General features: G+C 35.3%; 1 protein-coding gene across 4 annotated transcripts in view; it reads left to right on the plus strand.

Moving 5' to 3' along the window:
- C9H8orf89 (chromosome 9 C8orf89 homolog) overlaps positions 1-18,390 on the plus strand; it is a 46,672-nt gene that overhangs the window by 19,933 nt on the left and 8,349 nt on the right. For 3 of the 4 annotated variants that reach the window (XM_070222115.1, XM_070222118.1, XM_070222116.1), the window contains 4 exons: positions 2,707-2,876; positions 5,826-5,979; positions 8,073-8,165; positions 8,948-9,006. In XM_070222115.1, coding sequence (XP_070078216.1) covers positions 2,750-2,876; positions 5,826-5,979; positions 8,073-8,165; positions 8,948-9,006 — 433 coding nt within the window. In that variant the 5' untranslated portion in view covers positions 2,707-2,749. The remainder of the gene's footprint in view (positions 1-2,706; positions 2,877-5,825; positions 5,980-8,072; positions 8,166-8,947; positions 9,007-18,390) is intronic. The other variant, XM_070222117.1, reaches the window with a different exon arrangement.

An 18,390-nucleotide genomic window follows, 5' to 3' on the forward strand; every position in this document is an offset into this window, starting at 1 on the left:
CATGTTTTCCATAGTGGCTGCACCATTTTGCATTTCCACAAGTGGTGTACAAAGGTTCCAATTTCTCTATGTCCTAAGCTACACTTGTCTTTTAAAAAAAATTTATGGGGCCGGCTCAGTGGTGTAGTGGTTAAGTTTGTGCGCTCTGCTTCAGCGGCCCGAAGTTCACAGGTTCGGATCCTGGCCATGGACCTACACTCCACTCATCAAGCCATGCTGTGGCGGTGTCCTACATACAAAATAGAGGAAGATGTTAGCTTGGCAACAATCTTCCTCAAGCAAAAAGAGGAAGATTGGTAACAGATGTTAGCTCAGGGCCAATCTTCCTCACACACACACACGCACAAAATTTGTAATAGCCGTCCTAACAGGTGTGAGGTGATATCTCATTGTGGTTTTGATTTACATTTCCCTGATGGTTAGTGACGTTGAGCATCTTTTCATATAACTGTTGGCCATTTGTATGTCTTCTTTGGAGAAAGGTCCATTAAAGTCCTTAACCCATTTTTTAAATTTCTGGGGTTTTTTTTGTTTTTTTTTTTTAGATTTTATTTTTTTCCTTTTTCTCCCCAAAGCCCCCCAGTACATAGTTGTGTAGTCTTCGTTGTGGGTCCTTCTAGTTGTGGCATGTGGGACGCTGCCCCAGCGTGGTCTGATGAGCAGTGCCATGTCCACGCCCAGGATTCGAACCAACGAAACACCGGGCCGCCTGCAGCGGAGCGCACGAACTTAACCACTCGGCTACGGGGCCAGCCCCCTTAACCCATTTTTAAATAGGGCTGTTAGTTTGTTGTGTTTTTTTTGCTACTGAGTTGTAGGAGTTCCTTATATATTTTGGATGTTAACCCCTTATCAGATGTATGATTTGAAAGTATTTTCTTCCATTCTGTCATTTTCTTTTTCACTCTGTTGATTGCTTCCTTTACTGTGCAGAAGCTTTTTGATGTAGTCCCATTTGTCTATTTTTGGTTTTGTTTCCTGTGTTTTTCATGTCATATCAAAATCGTTGCCAAGACCAATGTCATGAAGCATTTCCTGTATGTTTTCTTCTAGGAGTTTTATAGTTTCAGGTCTTAGGTTTAAGTCTTTAACCCACTTTGAGTTGATTTTTGTGTATGGTGAAAGACAAGCATTCAGTTTCGTTCTTTTGCTTGTGGATATCCAGTTTTCCCAGCACCATTTGTTGAAGAGACTGTCCTTTCCCTATTATGTGTTCTTGACACCCTTGTCAAAGATCAGTTGACTGTATATGTGTGGATTTATTTCTGGCCTGATGAGCAGTGCCTTGTCCACGCCCAGGATCCAAAATGGCAAAACCCTGGGCTGCCGAAGCAGAGCATGCGAACTTAACCACTCGGCAATGGGGCCAGCCCCATGTTTGCTGATTTTTGTATCTTGTTCTTAGATTTTGTTCCCGATCTTAGAGGAAAAGATTTCAGTTTTGCACCATTGAATATGATGTTAGCTGTGGGCTTTTCATAAGTAGCCTTTATTATGTTGAGCTAATTTTTCTCTATTCCTAGTTTGTTGAAAGTTTTTATCATGAAAGGGTGTTGAATTTTATCAAATTCTTTTTTCTGCATCTATTGAGATGATCATGTGATTTTTTAATCCTTCATTCTGTTAATGTGGAATATCACATTAATTACAGTAGTCCCCCTATCCAAAGGGGATATATGTTCCAAGGCCCCCAGCAGATGCCTGAAACCGTGGATGGTACCAAACTCTTGATATATTATATTTTTTCCAATACCTACATATCTATGATAAAGTTTAATTTATAAATTAGGCACAGTAAGAGATTAACAACAATGAATAATAATAAAATAGAACAATTATAGCAATATACTGTCATAAAAGTTACTGTGGATCTCAGCAACTTCAGCATACGATTTTTTCTTTGCTTATTAAGTTGAGAACTTTCAGCTTTTCACTTAGAGGAAGCACTTTATGGGGCTTCTCTTTGGTGTATCCAAATTGCCAGCATCACTCTTGTGCTACGGGCCATTATTACGTATAATAAGGGTTACTTGAACACAAGCACTGCGATCCCATGACAGTTGATCTGATAACCTAGAGGGCTACTAAGTGACCAACGGTAGGGTAGCATATGCAGTGTGGATGCACTGGACAAAGAGATGATTCACGCCCTGGGTAGGATGGAGCAGGATGGTGTGAGATATCATCACGCTACTCAGAACTGCGTTCAATTTAAAACTTAGGAATTGTTTAGTTGTGGGATTTTCCACTTAAACGATGTTGGACCACAGTTGACTGAAACCGCAGAAAGTGAAACCGCAAATAAGGAAGGACTACCGTAATTTTTGTGTGTTTAACCATCCTTGCATCCCAGAGATAAATCCCACGGTGTAATATATTTGAGAGAATCCTAAGCATCCTGTTGTCTTGTACATAATAACTTGCTCTTGGACTTTAAATTTTTTTATATTGCCAAATATCTGCAACCTAGAATTTGAAATAATTCATTAAAATATTAAAATATTCAAAAGAAAAAATTCTTCCTGTATTTTAAGCTATATTTTTAAAGGCTTCTTGCTTTAAAATCCCAACAATATGTATTTACATGTTACAGGTAAACTTTTCATTTAAGTCATTTAATCTGTATGATGGAGAACAAATTAGAAAAAATATTTATCTCTGAAATTCCTTTGTTGTGTGTGTGTATTTTGTGTCCTGAATCTGCAGCAGCATCTCACTTGCATCAACATTGTTGAAAGAAGAAGAAAAAATGCCAGTGCTATCTCCTGAAATCAAATTTGAGACTTCTAACGTCACCAGGAATTCTCTTCACGGTTGTTTTCTTTTTGAGAGTAGTTGGAGGAAAGCAGTTTTAGAAACACAAAAGATGAGGAAAGGTAACTTCATTTTTACTCATTTTACTTAAGAAAATATAGCTATAGTGCCTTGAGTGTACATGTATTTTATTAAGCAATCAAGAGACATTTTATAATTTCTGTAACATTTATGTAAAAATAATGTCTTAAGCTTGTGGAAAAGAAAAATAGAAGCAAATTAAAATTAATTTACTTAATGTAATTCTGTAAGTCATGACAGAAACAAATTTTAAAGAACTATTTCTCTTGATATCAGTTGAGTGCTATCGCTGTTGGATCCTACTGCTTTTCATAAGTTGTGTCTGTTTTTAAATACCTGAAGTTGGTTTTTATGTAGAAAGAAACCCAAATCTTGGGCTGGCCCCGTGGCCGAGTGGTTAAGTTCGCGCGCTCCGCTGCAGGCGGCCCAGTGTTTCGTTAGTTCGAATCCTGGGCGCGGACATGGCACTGCTCATCAGACCACGCTGAGGCAGCGTCCCACATGCCACAACTAGAAGAACCCACAACGAAGAATACACAACTATGTACCAGGGGGCTTTGGGGAGAAAACAAAGGAAAAAAATAAAATCTTTAAAAAAAAAAAAGAAACCCAAATCTTTAACAGGACCTTTATTGTATTAATAATTCTAATCAAAACTTTATTTTTTGAGTGAGTTATGTGGAAAGTATCTTCTATCCTATAGTTGGTCAACAGAGACTAATTTGAGAACTTTTGACGTGTATGGGAATGCATTAATAGCTTTTTCCCCCTAAGTTCAAACTAGAATTTATTTCTTGTTGATCCTGAATTCTGCCTTCAGCTTTATTAATGGAGATATAATTCTTGAAAATAGCAAAATTCAAACTCCCCAACCATATTGTTACTCCCGGTTTTGAGTGTGTTGCTATGTTTTCTTCAACTTTTTCACTAGATTCCCCATAAAGGTACTCAGAGGACACCAGTTTATCTGCCCTCCCACCCCCAAATCTAATTGTTGAAAAGAGAATCTATATGTTTTTTTGATCAAGAGAAACTATTTTTTTCCAAAAGAGGAGAAATTGAAGGTTGCAAAATAGAATTTTGAACATTTAATATAACTCCAGTCCCATTAAATACTATTTTTATTGCTGTGCTAGACTTGCTTAGTAGAGAAAGCTTAAAAAACAATTCTCTACGTTTAGTTTAAAGATTACCCAACTCTTTAATCTCTTAATTTGCTTTTTCCATTTGCTGTCTTCGTTTTGAAGTTTTTAAAATAATTTGAGAATCTCCTTGTCCAATGATGTGTGAGGTCAATGGAAGAAGCAATCGTGATGCTTCAGTATTGCTGTTTATAGATTTGGTGTGGAATTTTGCAAAGAGAAAATGAAAATCAATGCCTGAAATAGAATTCTTTTATCTCTCATTGCCAGCTCAGATGATCATGTATTTATACCTCTTGATTATTTACATAAAACAGGAAGGTAGAAAGATTTAAAGTAGCAGATAATGCAGAGCTCTTGAAAGTGCTTTTAAACTCTATGTCAGTGTGAATGTATTTAATATTCTGAGAATTCTAATTATATAAAATAATAAAGGCAGAGGACAGTGACAACCGTGGGAGATCTGTGGCACTGTCCTTTTTCCTTATTCTAATTCCCTTTTTTTTTTGGTGAGGAAGATTTGCCCTGAGCTAACATCAGTTGCCAATCTTCCTCTTTTTTTGCTTGCGGAAGATTAGCCCTGAGCTAACATCTGTGCCAGTCTTTCTCTATTTTATGTGGGATGCCTGCACACCATGGCTGATAAGTGGAATATGTCTGCACCCGGGATCTGGACCATAAACCCAGGGCTGCTGAAATGGAGCGCATGGAACTTTAACCACTCACCCACAGGGCTGACCCCACTTTATTCTAATTCTTTTTTTAAAAAATTATTTTTTAAAGTAATTTTATTGAGACCATAATGGTTTATAATATTGTTTAATTTTGGGTGTACATTATTATTTATCAATTTCTGAATACACTTCGTCATGCTTATCTCCAGTAATCTAATTTTTATCCATCACCATACATATGTACCCCTTTACTCCTTCCACCCACTTCCCAACCCCCTTCCCCTCTGGTAACCACTAATCTGTTCTCTTTATCCATGTATTTGTTATCTTCCACATATGAGTGAAATCATGCAGTATTTATCTTTCTCTGTCTAGCTTATTTTGCTTAACATCATACCCTTGAGGTCTATCCATATTGTTGCAAATGGGACGATTTTGTCGTTTTTTGTGGCTGAGTAGTATCCGTTGTATATTTATACCACATATTTATCCATTCATCTGTAGAAGGGTATTTGGGTTGCTTCCACATCTTGGCTATTGTGAATAATGCTGCAGTGAATATAGGAGTGGATAAATCTCTTTGGATCATTGATTTCAAGTTCTTTGGATAAACACCCAGTAGTGGGATAGCTGGGGTGTACGGTATTTCTATTTTTAATTTTTTGAGAAATCTCCATACTGTTTTCCATAGTGGCTGCACCTGTTTGCATTCCCACCAGCAGTGGATGAGGCTTCCCTTTTCTCCACGTCCTCTCCAACACTTGTTGTTTTTTGTCTTGATAATTACAGCCTTCTGACTGATGTAAGGTGATATCTCATTGTAGTTGTGATTTGCATTTCCCTAATGATTACTGATGTTGAACATCATTTCCTGTGCCTGTTGGCCTTCTGTATATCTTCTTTGGAAAAATGTCTGTTCATATCCTCTGCCCATTTTTTGATCGGGTTGTTTGTTTTTAATCGGCCCTTTAATCAACTCTCCCCTACAGTCTCTGCACTAGGAATTGAAAGGTATTCTCTTGGGAAAGATGCTAGACAAATTACAGTAGCCTAATTTTCTTTACTTAATGACAGATTTAGTATATTTTATTATGCATTTTAGTACATAGTAAAAGAAGTTGTATATATGCAATCAAGAAATAATGCAGATGATTATGATATTATTTTTAATTAGAATACACCACAGCATTTGGTCTAGAAGAGTTCAAAGATTGTGTCAAAATGCCATATTTACCAGGATTGCAAAGTTGCCAAAAAAGTGTAAGTTCAACTCCACTAGAGGTTCATAAAAGACTGCTGTGTGCCGATCCTGAGAAGCCCCCAGTCAGGTAGATCGTTTCTGTCCAATTCTCTTCCATTGAATATTTATTTGTAGTAATATTGCCGAATGTAGAGTTTTTCTCACTAGTGAATCTAATTCTGTATTGCCTATGGATTTTTTTCCATAAAGCATTTAACTTTTTTAATCTAAGTTAGTGTTATATTCAGTTTCACAAGTAGGTACTTTTCTCAGTTTTCAAGTGACATTGCCAGAAAAGGATTTAAGGACTTCCTTTTAAAAATCTTTCTTACCCTAGTGTAGATGGCCCATGAGAATGTTGGAATTTTTAGAAATAAAAGTAAATGAACTCTCTGCTATGTTAATGGGTTTTGTTACTCTGAGTATAGAACCCGTGTTTCATTTCTAGCTCAATGGAAGTAGTGTGAGAGGAGATTCTGAATGAAATGTCAGCCTAATGAAGACCCCGCACCGTCTATAAGGAATGAGTTTGTCAGCCAGACAAGCCCACTGACTTTGAACACTAGCATTTAAGATTATTATAAATACCTTTGCTGCTATAAATCAGACTGATTGATATACCACTAAAAGAAAACCCCTTTTTCTAAAGAGATCTACAAGTCAGTTAGTAAGACAGTCTCCGATTCTATTGAGTTTCTGCTTTGGTTTATTTATTTATTCTTCAGGTATTTGTTGACTGTCTAGTACTTGTTCTGTTTGCCAGCCTAAAAAAAAAAAATGAAGCATTTATAGCAGTCTGAGTTACAACTCTCTTTAGGAGAGAATTTATGTTTTTATATTATCTCCTGCCATAAAGAGCTTTAGTCATCCAATTATACATAGCACACAAATTTCAGAATGTCTTTCTCGAGTTTTCCACTAGTATTGTTGTTCTTGTTAATTACTCTTGAATTAAATGCTGGTAATAGAAGTAGAGAACTCAAACATACTAAAAATGCAAAGTTGTGGATAGTTGATATCAAATTATGAAAATAAATAAGAACTTTGCAGAAAATTTGGGGGAAAAAAGAAAAACAATTCTTTGATAATTACCCATCCTAATATATCCATTTTCACTGTTGGGTGTTCTCTTCTATTCTTCTTCGTTTTCATGGACTTTTATTTTAGCTGTGATTTTAGTGTACTTACAATTTTTTATTCTGCCGTTTTTACTTAAAATTACGTATGTACATTTTTTCATATCATTACATAATCTTTACACAGTCTTTACTGTCCACTTAATATTTCAATGATGGATCCATAGTTTATTTAACTATGTTTAATAACACAGTTTATTTAAAAGTCGCTATTACTAGACTTTTAAGTTGCTTTGACTTTTTCAGTTTTGTAACTAACAGCACAATGGACAATAGCCACATAGAGCCTTTCCTGTTATTTTCAGTATTAGCTGAGGACAGATTGCCAAGCTATAAAAATATAGAAAGCAAAATTACTCTTTCTGAAGTGAGATGACAGTGAAATAAGGCAGAATCAGAGATGGTGGAAGAGAGAGAGTGAGTTGCTAGTAGAGGAGATGGTAACAGTTAAAGAGGAGGGATGGTAAGGATATAGAAGGAAGAGGGACCATTGGAAACAGGGTCATAAAACCTACCTAAGAACAGTGAGCTTCCATCATTACCAAGACACCTGTATCCCTCACAGTCAGCTCGCTTGTGCCATTGTCATCCACAGTCACAGAGCCCTTTGAGGAGGGTGGCCATAAGAGTGTGTAGGGCTGTCTCTGGCAATGGACTTGTGTCAATACAGACCAGTCGTACCTTTCTTTCAATTCATGTGATCATATTAAAGATGGTGGAAGCCCTGAAAGCACCCCCGAAATTAGCTCATTCAGCTCCTAAATTTTAAGTCTTCATTTTGCTTCCTACTGTTTTCACCCTATTTCAATTTATTTTTTATTTCTTTCATTTGCCACTTGGCTGTTTGTGAAATGATTCTTCAACATTTTACATTGACTTGAATCAGTGAAGGCTAATTTGAATATATTATATACGTGTTATGACAAGTGTTCTTCATATATAAAGTGGAAGAGTGGTGGCTAAGTGCCAAAATGTTTACGAAATGCTCGGCAAACGTAAATGTTAGTTCTAGTCCCTGTCTTTGAAACAAGTGTCTTTGTTTTAGCCGTTCCGGTGAGAACGCGTCGAGTTGCCTGCAAGTGTTTTATTCTCCTCTGCCTATTGCACAGCGCCCTGTGAAAGGACAGCCTTGGCAAAGCAGGGAAGTACTCACTTCTGTTTGTCTGTGTACTATCCTTTACCCCTTTTTTTTCCATATGTGACTATTTGATTTTAAGACTCTGATAAAAGTCTAATTTTTTTCATATTCCTTTAGTGATAATCAGAATTTTTCTATGAATCTCAAGGCCTACTTTGGTAATATAAGTGAAAATAGGAATCCAGAGGTGGAGAGCACTTAAGAGTTCCACTGACTTCTAAAGTTGAATACAGTTACAAGAAATTTGGAATTCTGGTGGATTATCTCACCCTCAGCAGATTCAATCATGACATATTTCCTCTAATAACCTATTTATTACCTAGGTCTATTCCAGCAGGAACAAAAGTTAATTATGACAAAATTCAGATTGTGGTGATTCATTGGTAAGAAGTACAGAAATAAGTTGATAGTTGGTGTCTGGTATATCCAGATACCTTGTTAAACTAATCTTGATTCCCTTCGTCTTAGCAGTCCCCGAGTCATGATTAGTGAGACTAAGATAAAGATAAGTGCATATAAAGATGGGAAAAGTTAGTCATAACACTCATCCGTTCATAAAATTTATTTGCAAAAACCGAGGTATTGAGTTGGTTCATATCTGCTTCTGATTGGATTAGTTATGACGGGAGGAGTTTTCTTTCTTGAATGTTTGTTTAATTTCCAAGTGATGTCCTTCAACAAATGAGTTTCACTGAAAGCATGCTTCTTGTCTCTTAATTGTGTTTTGAAAAATTAGTTTCCCAGGATTTATATGAAAGTGATTTTATGATAATCTATAATTTCAGGATAAAGAAGACGAAGGAAGCATGCACTGTGGTACCACTTCAGGAGAAATCAAAAAGTAAGCTGGCTCATCTTTTTCTCCCACCGCATGTCTTGTTAGCATGTTGAGTACTTATCTTTTTTTTTAGCTTCCTTTCTTTCCATGGATTTAATGGTCTTTGTTTTGTTAATGCGTCATTTTAAGCTTTGTTTATTTTATAAACATGGTGGATGTTGTGTTCAGTGTATATGTACTTTTATTATCTCAGGACCCTGTGATAGGCTCTCATCCCATGTGGGTCATCACAGTCATCTGCAAACTGGTCTTGCTTTGAGTTTCTAACCTTTGAAATCCTTCAGCACTATAATGAAAGCCTAAAACCTTGGCCTCTACTCACATCACTCCTCATTACCCACAGACTAAAGTGTGAACTCCTTAGCTTGGCATTGAACCCTTTACCATCTTCCCTGAACTTTACTTTCTATCCTTCTTTTCTAATTAATTTTTTCATGAATCCTGTGTAGCTATAACATCCAACTACGGAAACTTATCGATATGCCAACAGTTTGGGTTCCAGAACTACTCTTAAGTTGATTTATTCCTAAGTCCTTGGTGACTAGGAGGGTTTATAGCACCAAGGTGCATTTCTGCCTATTTGGAGTATGAGTTTATCCTTCGAAACTTTAAAATCAGGCATTCTCACCTCCACATTTCTGAGGTTTGATCAGAATTTTGCTTTTCAAAAATTGACGCTGAAAAATCTGTTGAGCCAGGTAATTACACTTTTAATGATGTCTACCAGATTATGGAGAATTTCCTAGCAGCCGTGGCATCTACACTTACTGCCTCATCCTTTACTTTCATATGTTATAGATTCATGGGGACATTATACCGAGGGAACCATATATGGCACATGACATAATGCTTACATCTAGCATTATGTTTAAGTTCTCCAATAAATTCTTAGCCATTTCCTGAAGTAATTTTATCCAAAGTTAATGGTAAAGATTCTTGAGCCATACAGTCACAAAGTTTCCATTTTGTCATTATATTTTCTTGTTTTTGTTGATTATTATATAAACCAGGTTTTCTCAACAGTGACAGTACTAACATTTTGGGCCAGATAATTCTTTGTTGTGGGGGTGTGTCCTGTGCATTGTAGGATGTTTGGCAGTATCCATGACCTTTACTCACTAGATACCACCAGCACCCCCTAAGTTGTGGTGATCACCAATGTCTCCAGACACTGCCAGATGTCCTTAGGTTAACAAAATCACCCCTAGCAGAGAACCTTCGATTTAAGCATAACATCTTTAACATCATATGTTGTTGCCTACTTGTCCTTCAGACTATCAAATGTTTCATCCTTTCCCTATGTGCAGCAATTATTTCCTTCCCATTTAACATTTTTTAAACCTTACTTATTTTTCATTTTTATCATAATCGTAGTCGTCTTCTAGTGCTTTCATCCCTTCTATGGTTTTGCACTTATGGAATAATGGAGTTAATAGCTCACCTCCAAACAAAAACTAAAATTACTAAGTAAGATCTTTATTGACACTTTTGGTAGCTGTCAGAACTGATTGTTAGCAACTTGGCAGGTTCAGTCTATGGAAGTTCATAATGGTAAATTTTCATGAACTCCTCCTTGGACATTTCCTTTCTCTAAATTTCCATATACTATAAACAACTTCTGTAATCAACAGGTAACATAAAATAAAAATATAAGTGTTAATTAGAACAAAAGACATTTGTTTTGCATCTCGGCCCAAATGAACATTTGCCTGCCTGTTTTCCAGTAGGTCAACTTTATGGTTCTTTCAGGCCAGTCCTATGTCTTATTCACTTTTGCATCCCTATAGCGCCTACCCCAGTTTCTGCAACATATTGAGTCTTCAGTAAATACTTGGTGATTTTCTCTCAAAGTCACACGAAAAGGCCGTTCATCCATTCACTCAGCAAATATGAATTGAGTGTCTGCTCTGTGCCAGGATTTCTAGGTGCTTGGGTGTAGGGTCCACCCCTCAACAAGACAAAGATCCCTGCTCTTGTGGAGTTTACATTCTAGTGAGAGAATACAGCCAACAACCGTTAAACATAATAAATAAGCCCATTGCGTAGTGTATTAGAAGGTGAAAGTGCAGTAGAAATAACAACAAAATAGAACAAGGTAAGGTAGATCAGGAGATCCGGGGAGAGGATGATTTACAGTCTTAAATAGGGTGGTCAGAATAGGTTTAATTGAGAAGGTAGTTTTTGAGCAAAGACTTGAAAAAGCTGAGGAAGATAAACTTAGGGAAAAAAGTTATTCTCTTTGGGTCAGCATAGGTCCCAAGGCAGGATGGTACCTGACCTCTTGGAAGAACACCGGAGTTGAGTGTGGCTAATCTCAGGGTGTGGAAGATGAGGTAAGAGAGGTAATGGAGTGTCTGACCATGTAAGGCCCTGGAAGTCACTTTGTATTTAACTCTGATTGAAATAAGAAGCCACTGAATGACTTTAATAAGAGAATGATTTTAATGTCATCTGATTAATGTTCTTAAAGAATCACCATGGCAAGTTTCGTCTATTTAACAGTTAGACCTTTAAAAAAACCGCCTCAGAGAACTTCCACCTCTGGCTATGATGGAGTAGTTTATATCACACAAACTTTACCACCAAGAATTAGTATAAGATCTAATTATAAAAGGTATAATAAAAATATATTTTATAAAATATGAAATATTAAAAGTTATATATTTGTTATTAATATAAAAATGATAAAAATATTTAAAAACAACTGTTTTAAGGTGTCAAGAGCAGCCATTTCTGACAGGACTAGACAGGCTGAGATACTGGAGGAGTAACTGCAGAGAAGGGAGCCCAAAACGCTGTGTGCAATTTCCTCAACAGGTCTTTGCCTTTTCCTAAGTAGCACGTATGCTGGGTAATGTTTCAGGACTTCAGGCAGAAAACAGCTTCTTGAAGGCTAAAGAAGTGAGCAGAGATTTCAGTATCTTAGCATTTGCTGGGGAAACACAGGTGGGAGTTTAAGACCTACCAACAGGGAGAGCCCTTGATAAACACCCCAGGCTTTCAGCTGAAATTTCTGAAGGGCTACACACTGTAAATAAAGGCATACCAAGAATACACTGGCTTTACAAAAGCCTAAAGCCCAGTCTTGACTGCTAGAAGAAAATTAAATTCTCTCTGGAGAACTAGAAGGTAAACCAGAGCCTTATAGGTTTATAGAAAATAGAGAACAGCAGCAGACTTACAAATGATCCAAATATTGGAACTATTTGACAGGGACTTTAAAAGCTATGTTTAATATATTCAAGATAATAGAGAAAAAGATGAAAAATTACATCAAAGAATTAGAATCTATAAAAAAGAAATAGAAATTCTTGAGTTGAAAAATACAATAGTTGATTAGACTTAGCTGCTAGGACAGGCAACAAAAGCAAAAGCAAACAAGTAGGACTATATCAAACTAAAAAGCTTTTGCACAGCAAAAGAAACCGTCAACAAAATGAGGAAGGCAACCTACTGAATGGGAGAAAATATTTGCAAACCATATATCTTATGAGGGGTTAGTACCCAAAATATGTAAGGAACTCCTACAACTCAATAGCAAAAAACCAAATAACCCAATTTAAAAATGGGCAAAGGACCTGAATAGACTTTTTCCAAAGAAGACATACAAATGGCCAACAGGTATGTGAAAAGATGCTCAGTATCCCTAGTCATCAGGGAAATACAAATCAAAACCACAATGAGATATCACCTCATACTTGGTCAAATGGCTATTATCAAAAAGAAAAGAGATAATTGTTGGTGAGGGTGTAAACAAAAGGGAAGCTTTATTGGTGGGAATGTAAGTTATACAGCCATTATGGAAAACAGTATGGAGGTTCCTCAAAAAATTCATAATAGGACTACCATACTATCCAGCAATCCTAGTATTCGATACATATCCAGAGGAAATTAAATCAGTATCTTGAAGAGATATCTGCTCTCCCATGTTCATTGCAGCCTTATTCCCAATAGCCAAGATATGGAAACAACCTAAGTGTCCAATGATGGATAAATGAATAAAGAAGATGTGGTTTGTATACACAATGGAATATTATTTAGCCATTAAAAAAGAAGGAAGTCTTGCCATTTGTGACAACATGGATGAACACAGGGCATTATGCTAAGTGAAATAAGCCAGATGAAGAAAGACAAATACTGCATGGTATCAATTATTTATGGAAAGCATGTTATAAAAAAAAAAGCAAAAAAAAGATCAAACACAGAAATAGAGTAGAATGGTGGTTACCAAGGATTAGGGGTTGTAGCTGATGGGAAGATGTTGGTGAAAGTGTACAAAATACCAGTTATAAGATGAATAAGTTCTGGGGATCTAATGTATAGCATGATGACTATAGTTAATAATACTGTATTGTATTTTGTGAAATTTGCTAAGAGAGTCGATCTTAATTGTTCTCACTGACCTCACCCCACCAAAAAAAGGTAACAGTGTGAGGTGATAGAGGTGTTAATTAACTTAATTGTGGTAATAATTTCACAGTGTACGCATATACCAAGTCCTCATTTATATACCTTAAATATTTACAATTTCTGTTTGTCAAATATACCTCAATAAAGTTGGAAGAAAAATGAACAGATGATAGGATTAGTAAAATGGAAGATAAAAAATTAGAAAATACCCAATTAAGGTGAAGAGAGAAAAAAGATAGATAATACAGAACAGAGTGTGCAAGACATTATGCGACAAAGGAAAACTGCTTTACACATGCATAATTCTAATTCCAGAATAAGAGGAAAGAGGAGTGGGACAGAAATAGTGCTCACAAACTGCCTGAGAATGTCCTAAACTGAGCTACAGATACAAGAAGTTCTGTGAGCCCTCAGCAGCATAGAGACCACAATAAAACCACAGCTAGACACATTATAATGAAAAGACTAAATATCAAGAAAAAGGATATGTTACCTTCAAGGGAGCATTGGTAAGATGTACAACTGACTTTTCAGTAGACAATGGCAGCAAGAGGGCAGTGGCATGGCATTTTCAAGTGCTGAAAGATAATCACTACCAAACTTAAATTCTATACCCAGTGGAAATATCCTTAAAAGTGAAATAAAGACATTTTAATACAAACTGAATTGAGAGAATTCATTGTCAGCAGAGCTGCACTAAAAAAATAGTAAGGAAGTAATGATACAAGTTGGAAGCACAGCTCGGGAAGGAATGAGAAGCAGTAGCAGTAGTAGTGTCTTATGAAACTTAAAATATATGTAGAAATAACATACTTGACGATAACAGCACAGAGGTGGGCTGGGGCATACATAGTTACAATGTAGAAGGATCCTTGAGTCATCTGAAAAATGGTAAAATAGCTAAAGTAGCTTGTAATATATCAAAGAGACGTGATAATCTGTATGATAACCACTAAAAGAATAATAAAAGAATACAAGTAACAAGCTAATAGAATAAATTTTAGAAACTTGATTATTTCAAAAGAAGGCAAGAAAAGAGTAAAAAAGGAACAGAAAACAGAAAACAACTAGCAGAACTGAAGATTTAAAATTAAACATAACAATTACATTAGATGTAAGTAAGCTAAATATTTCAATTAAAAAAAGACTATCAGACTTAAAAAAATAATGATATACTGCTTATAAGAGGCACACCTTAGATATAAGGGCAAGCAAGATCAAAAGTATGAGGATAGAAAAATATAAACCATGCAAACATTAACCAAAATAAAGTTTGTGTAGCTACACTAGCATCAAACAAAATAGACTTCAAAGCAAGAAGTATTATGAGAGATGTTTCATAGTGACGAAAGGGTTAATACAGCAGAAAGATTTGACCATCCTAAATTTGTATGCTATAATAACATTAACTTAAAATACATAAAGATAAAAGTAATGGAACTAAAAGAGAAATAGACAAATGCACAATCATTTTGGTAGAGTTTAAAACAAATATCAAGTGAAATCCTACAGCACACATTCTCAGACCACAGTGGAATTAAACTAGAAATCAATAACTAAAGGGATCTATAAAATCCCATGAGTATTTGGATATTAAGAAATGCACTTCTGAGTAACCCATGAGTCAAAGAAGAAATACAATGGAAATTATATATTATTTTGAACTGAATGATGATGAAAATATGATACATTGATACTTGTGGGATGCAGCAAAACCACAGAGAAATTTATAGCATGAAATGCGTGTATTAGAAAAGAAGAAAGGCTTAAAGTCAATGATTTAAGAGTCCATCCTAGGAAGATAGCAAAAGAAAAACATATTAAATCCAAAGGAAATAAGAGGAAGAAATAAGAAAGAGCAGAAATTAATGTAGAAAACAAATATTCAATAGAGAAAAAGCAACAGAGCCAAAAGTTAGTTCTTTGAAAGTTTGAATAAGATTGATAAATGTCTAGCAAGGCTGATGAGAGTGAGAGAGACAGAGATGGAGAGACAGAGATGGAGAGACAGAGAGAGACACACACAGAGAAACAGCAATTACCAATTACATAAATGAAAAAGAGGTCATTAGCACATGTCCTATAGATATTAAAAAGATAGAGGCCATCGTGAATAACTTTATGCCAATAAATCTGACAATTTAGATAAAATAGATAAATTTCTTGAAAAAAAAACTTAGCAAAATTGACACAAGAAGAAAGAAAATCTGCATAGTCTTATCTCTATCAAAGAATTGAATCCTTCGTTAAAAACCTTCACACACACACACAAAGCTCTCAGGTCAGAGGGTGGCACTGGTGAATTCTTCCAAAATTTAATTTAAAAAAGCAATGTTACATAAATTTTTCCAGAGAATAGAAAAAGTGGGAACTCTTAATGACCCATTTTATGAGGTCTCATAACCTTGATTGCAGAACCTGACTTTGACATTATGAGAAAGTAAAATTATAAACCAATCTTTCTTGTGAAAATAGATGTAAAAATTCTAAACAAAACATTATCAACTAAAATTCAGCAATATGTAAGAAGGATAATACAACACAACCATGTCAGATTTCTCTAAGGAATGTGGGGTTGGTTCAACATTAGAAAAGCAGAAAAACATTAACAGAATAAAGGAGAAGCCCCATATGTTCACTTTGATATGCAAAAGATATTTTGATAAAATTCAATATTCATGATTAAAGATACTTTTAGCAAACTATGAGTAGGAGAGAACTTTCCTAATTTGGTGAGTATCTTCAAAAAAACCTACAGCAAAATACACTCTTAAACAACTAATAGGTTAAAGAAGAAATCACAAAGGAATTTAGAAAATATCTGGAGACAAATGAAAACAAAAACATAACATACCAAAAATTATAGGTTGCAGTGAAAGCAGTACTAAGAGAGAAGTTTATAGTGGTAAGTGCTTACATTAAAAAAAGGAAAAAGATCTCAAATGAACAATGTAACCTTATACTTCAAGGAAATAGGAAAAGAAGAACAAATTAAGCCCGAAGTTAGCAGAAGGAAGGAAATAATAAAGATTAGAGGAGAGATAAATGAAATAGAGAATAGGAAAAAAAATCAACAACATAAAGATTTACCTTTTTGAAAAGATCAACGAAGTTGACAAACTCTTAGTTAGACTAAGAAAAAAAGAGAGAAGCTTCGAATAGCTAAAATTAGGCATGAAAGAGGAGACGTTATAACTGATGTCACAGAAATAAAAAGGATTCTAAGAGGCTACTGTAAACAATTATATGCCAACAGATTAGGTAACCTAGAAAAAAATGTATAAATTCCTAGAAACATACACTCTACCAAGACTGAATCATGAAGGAATAAAAAACTGAGCAAACCTATAACTAGTGAGGAGATGGAAGCAGTTATCAAAAACCTCCCAACAACAATAACAAAAGCCCACATTGGGGGGCTTCACTGGAGAATTCTACAAAACATTTAAATAATTAATACCAGTCCTTCACAAACTATTCCAAAGAACTGAAGAGGAGAGAACATTCCTAAACTAATTCTGTGAGGCCAGCATTACCCTGATATCAAAACCAGATAAAGGTACAAGAAGAAAAGAAACTAGACTAATATTGCTGATGAATATTGATGCAAAACCGTAAACAAAATACCAGCAAACTGAATTCAACAGCACATTAAAAGGATTATACACCACGACCAAGTGGGATTTGTACCTGAAATGCAAAGATGATTCAAAAAATAAGGAATGGTACAAAAATAAAGCAATATCATAAATCACATTAACAGGGTGAAGGACAAAAAGACATGATTATCTCAATGGATGCAGAAAAGGCACTTGACAAAATTTAATACCCTTTCACTATAAAAATACTCAACAAACTAGGAATAGAAGGAATCTACCTCAATGTAATAGAAGACATATATGAAAAGCCCACAGCTAGTAATACACTAAATGGGCAAAGGCTGAAATTATTTTCTCTAAGGTCAGGGACAAGGCAAGGATGCCCACTCTTGCCATTCAAAATAGTACTCAAAATAGTATTTAAAATAGTACTATAATATTATACTATTACAGTATATAATATACTATAGTATTATATTAACTATTATAATAGTACTATAGTAGTTAATAATAGTTAAATGTCCATACTATCTACAGTGATCTACAGATTTGATGCAATCCTTATCAAAATCCCAATGATATTTTTTGTAGAAATAGAATATCTATCCTAGAATTCATATGGAATCTCAAGGAATCCTGAATAGCCAAAACAGTCTGGAGAAAGAAGAACAAAGTTGGAGGCCTCACACTTCCTTCAAAACAGACTACAAAACATACCTAATAGTAATTTAGACAGTATAGTATTGGCATAAAGATAGATACATAGACCAGTGGAACAGAGTAGGAAGTCTAGAAATAAACCCTTGCATATACAGTCAAATGATTTTCAGCAAAGGTGCCAAGACTACGCAATGGGGAAGGGCAGTTTCTTTGACAAATGGTGTTGAGAAAACTAGAAATCCACATGCAAAAGAATGAAATTGGACCCTTACCTTACACTATATACAAAAATTAACTCAAAATGAATTAAAGACCTAAACATAAGACCTAAAACTAACATAGGGGACAACATCAAGACATTGAATTTGGCAATGATTTATTGGCTCTTACACCATAAGCACAGGCAACAATATAAATAATAGACAAATGGGATGATATAGAACTTAAAAACTTTTTTTTTTAAAGATTGGCACCTGAGCTAACATCTGTTGCAAATCTTGTTTCTTTTTCCTTTTCTCTTTTTTTGTCTTTTTTCCTTCTTCTCCCCAAAGCCCCCCAGTACATAGCTGTATATTCTAGTTGTGAGTGCCTCTGGTTGTGCTCAAACTTAAAAACTTCTGCATGTCAAAGGAGACAGTCAACAGAGTGAAAGGCAACTGACAGAATGAGAGAAAATAATTACAAATTGTATGTCTGATAAGGGGTTAATATCCAGAAT

The sequence above is a fragment of the Equus caballus genome, chromosome 9 (assembly GCF_041296265.1).
Source record: "Equus caballus isolate H_3958 breed thoroughbred chromosome 9, TB-T2T, whole genome shotgun sequence".
NCBI classification, from domain to species: domain Eukaryota; kingdom Metazoa; phylum Chordata; class Mammalia; order Perissodactyla; family Equidae; genus Equus; species Equus caballus.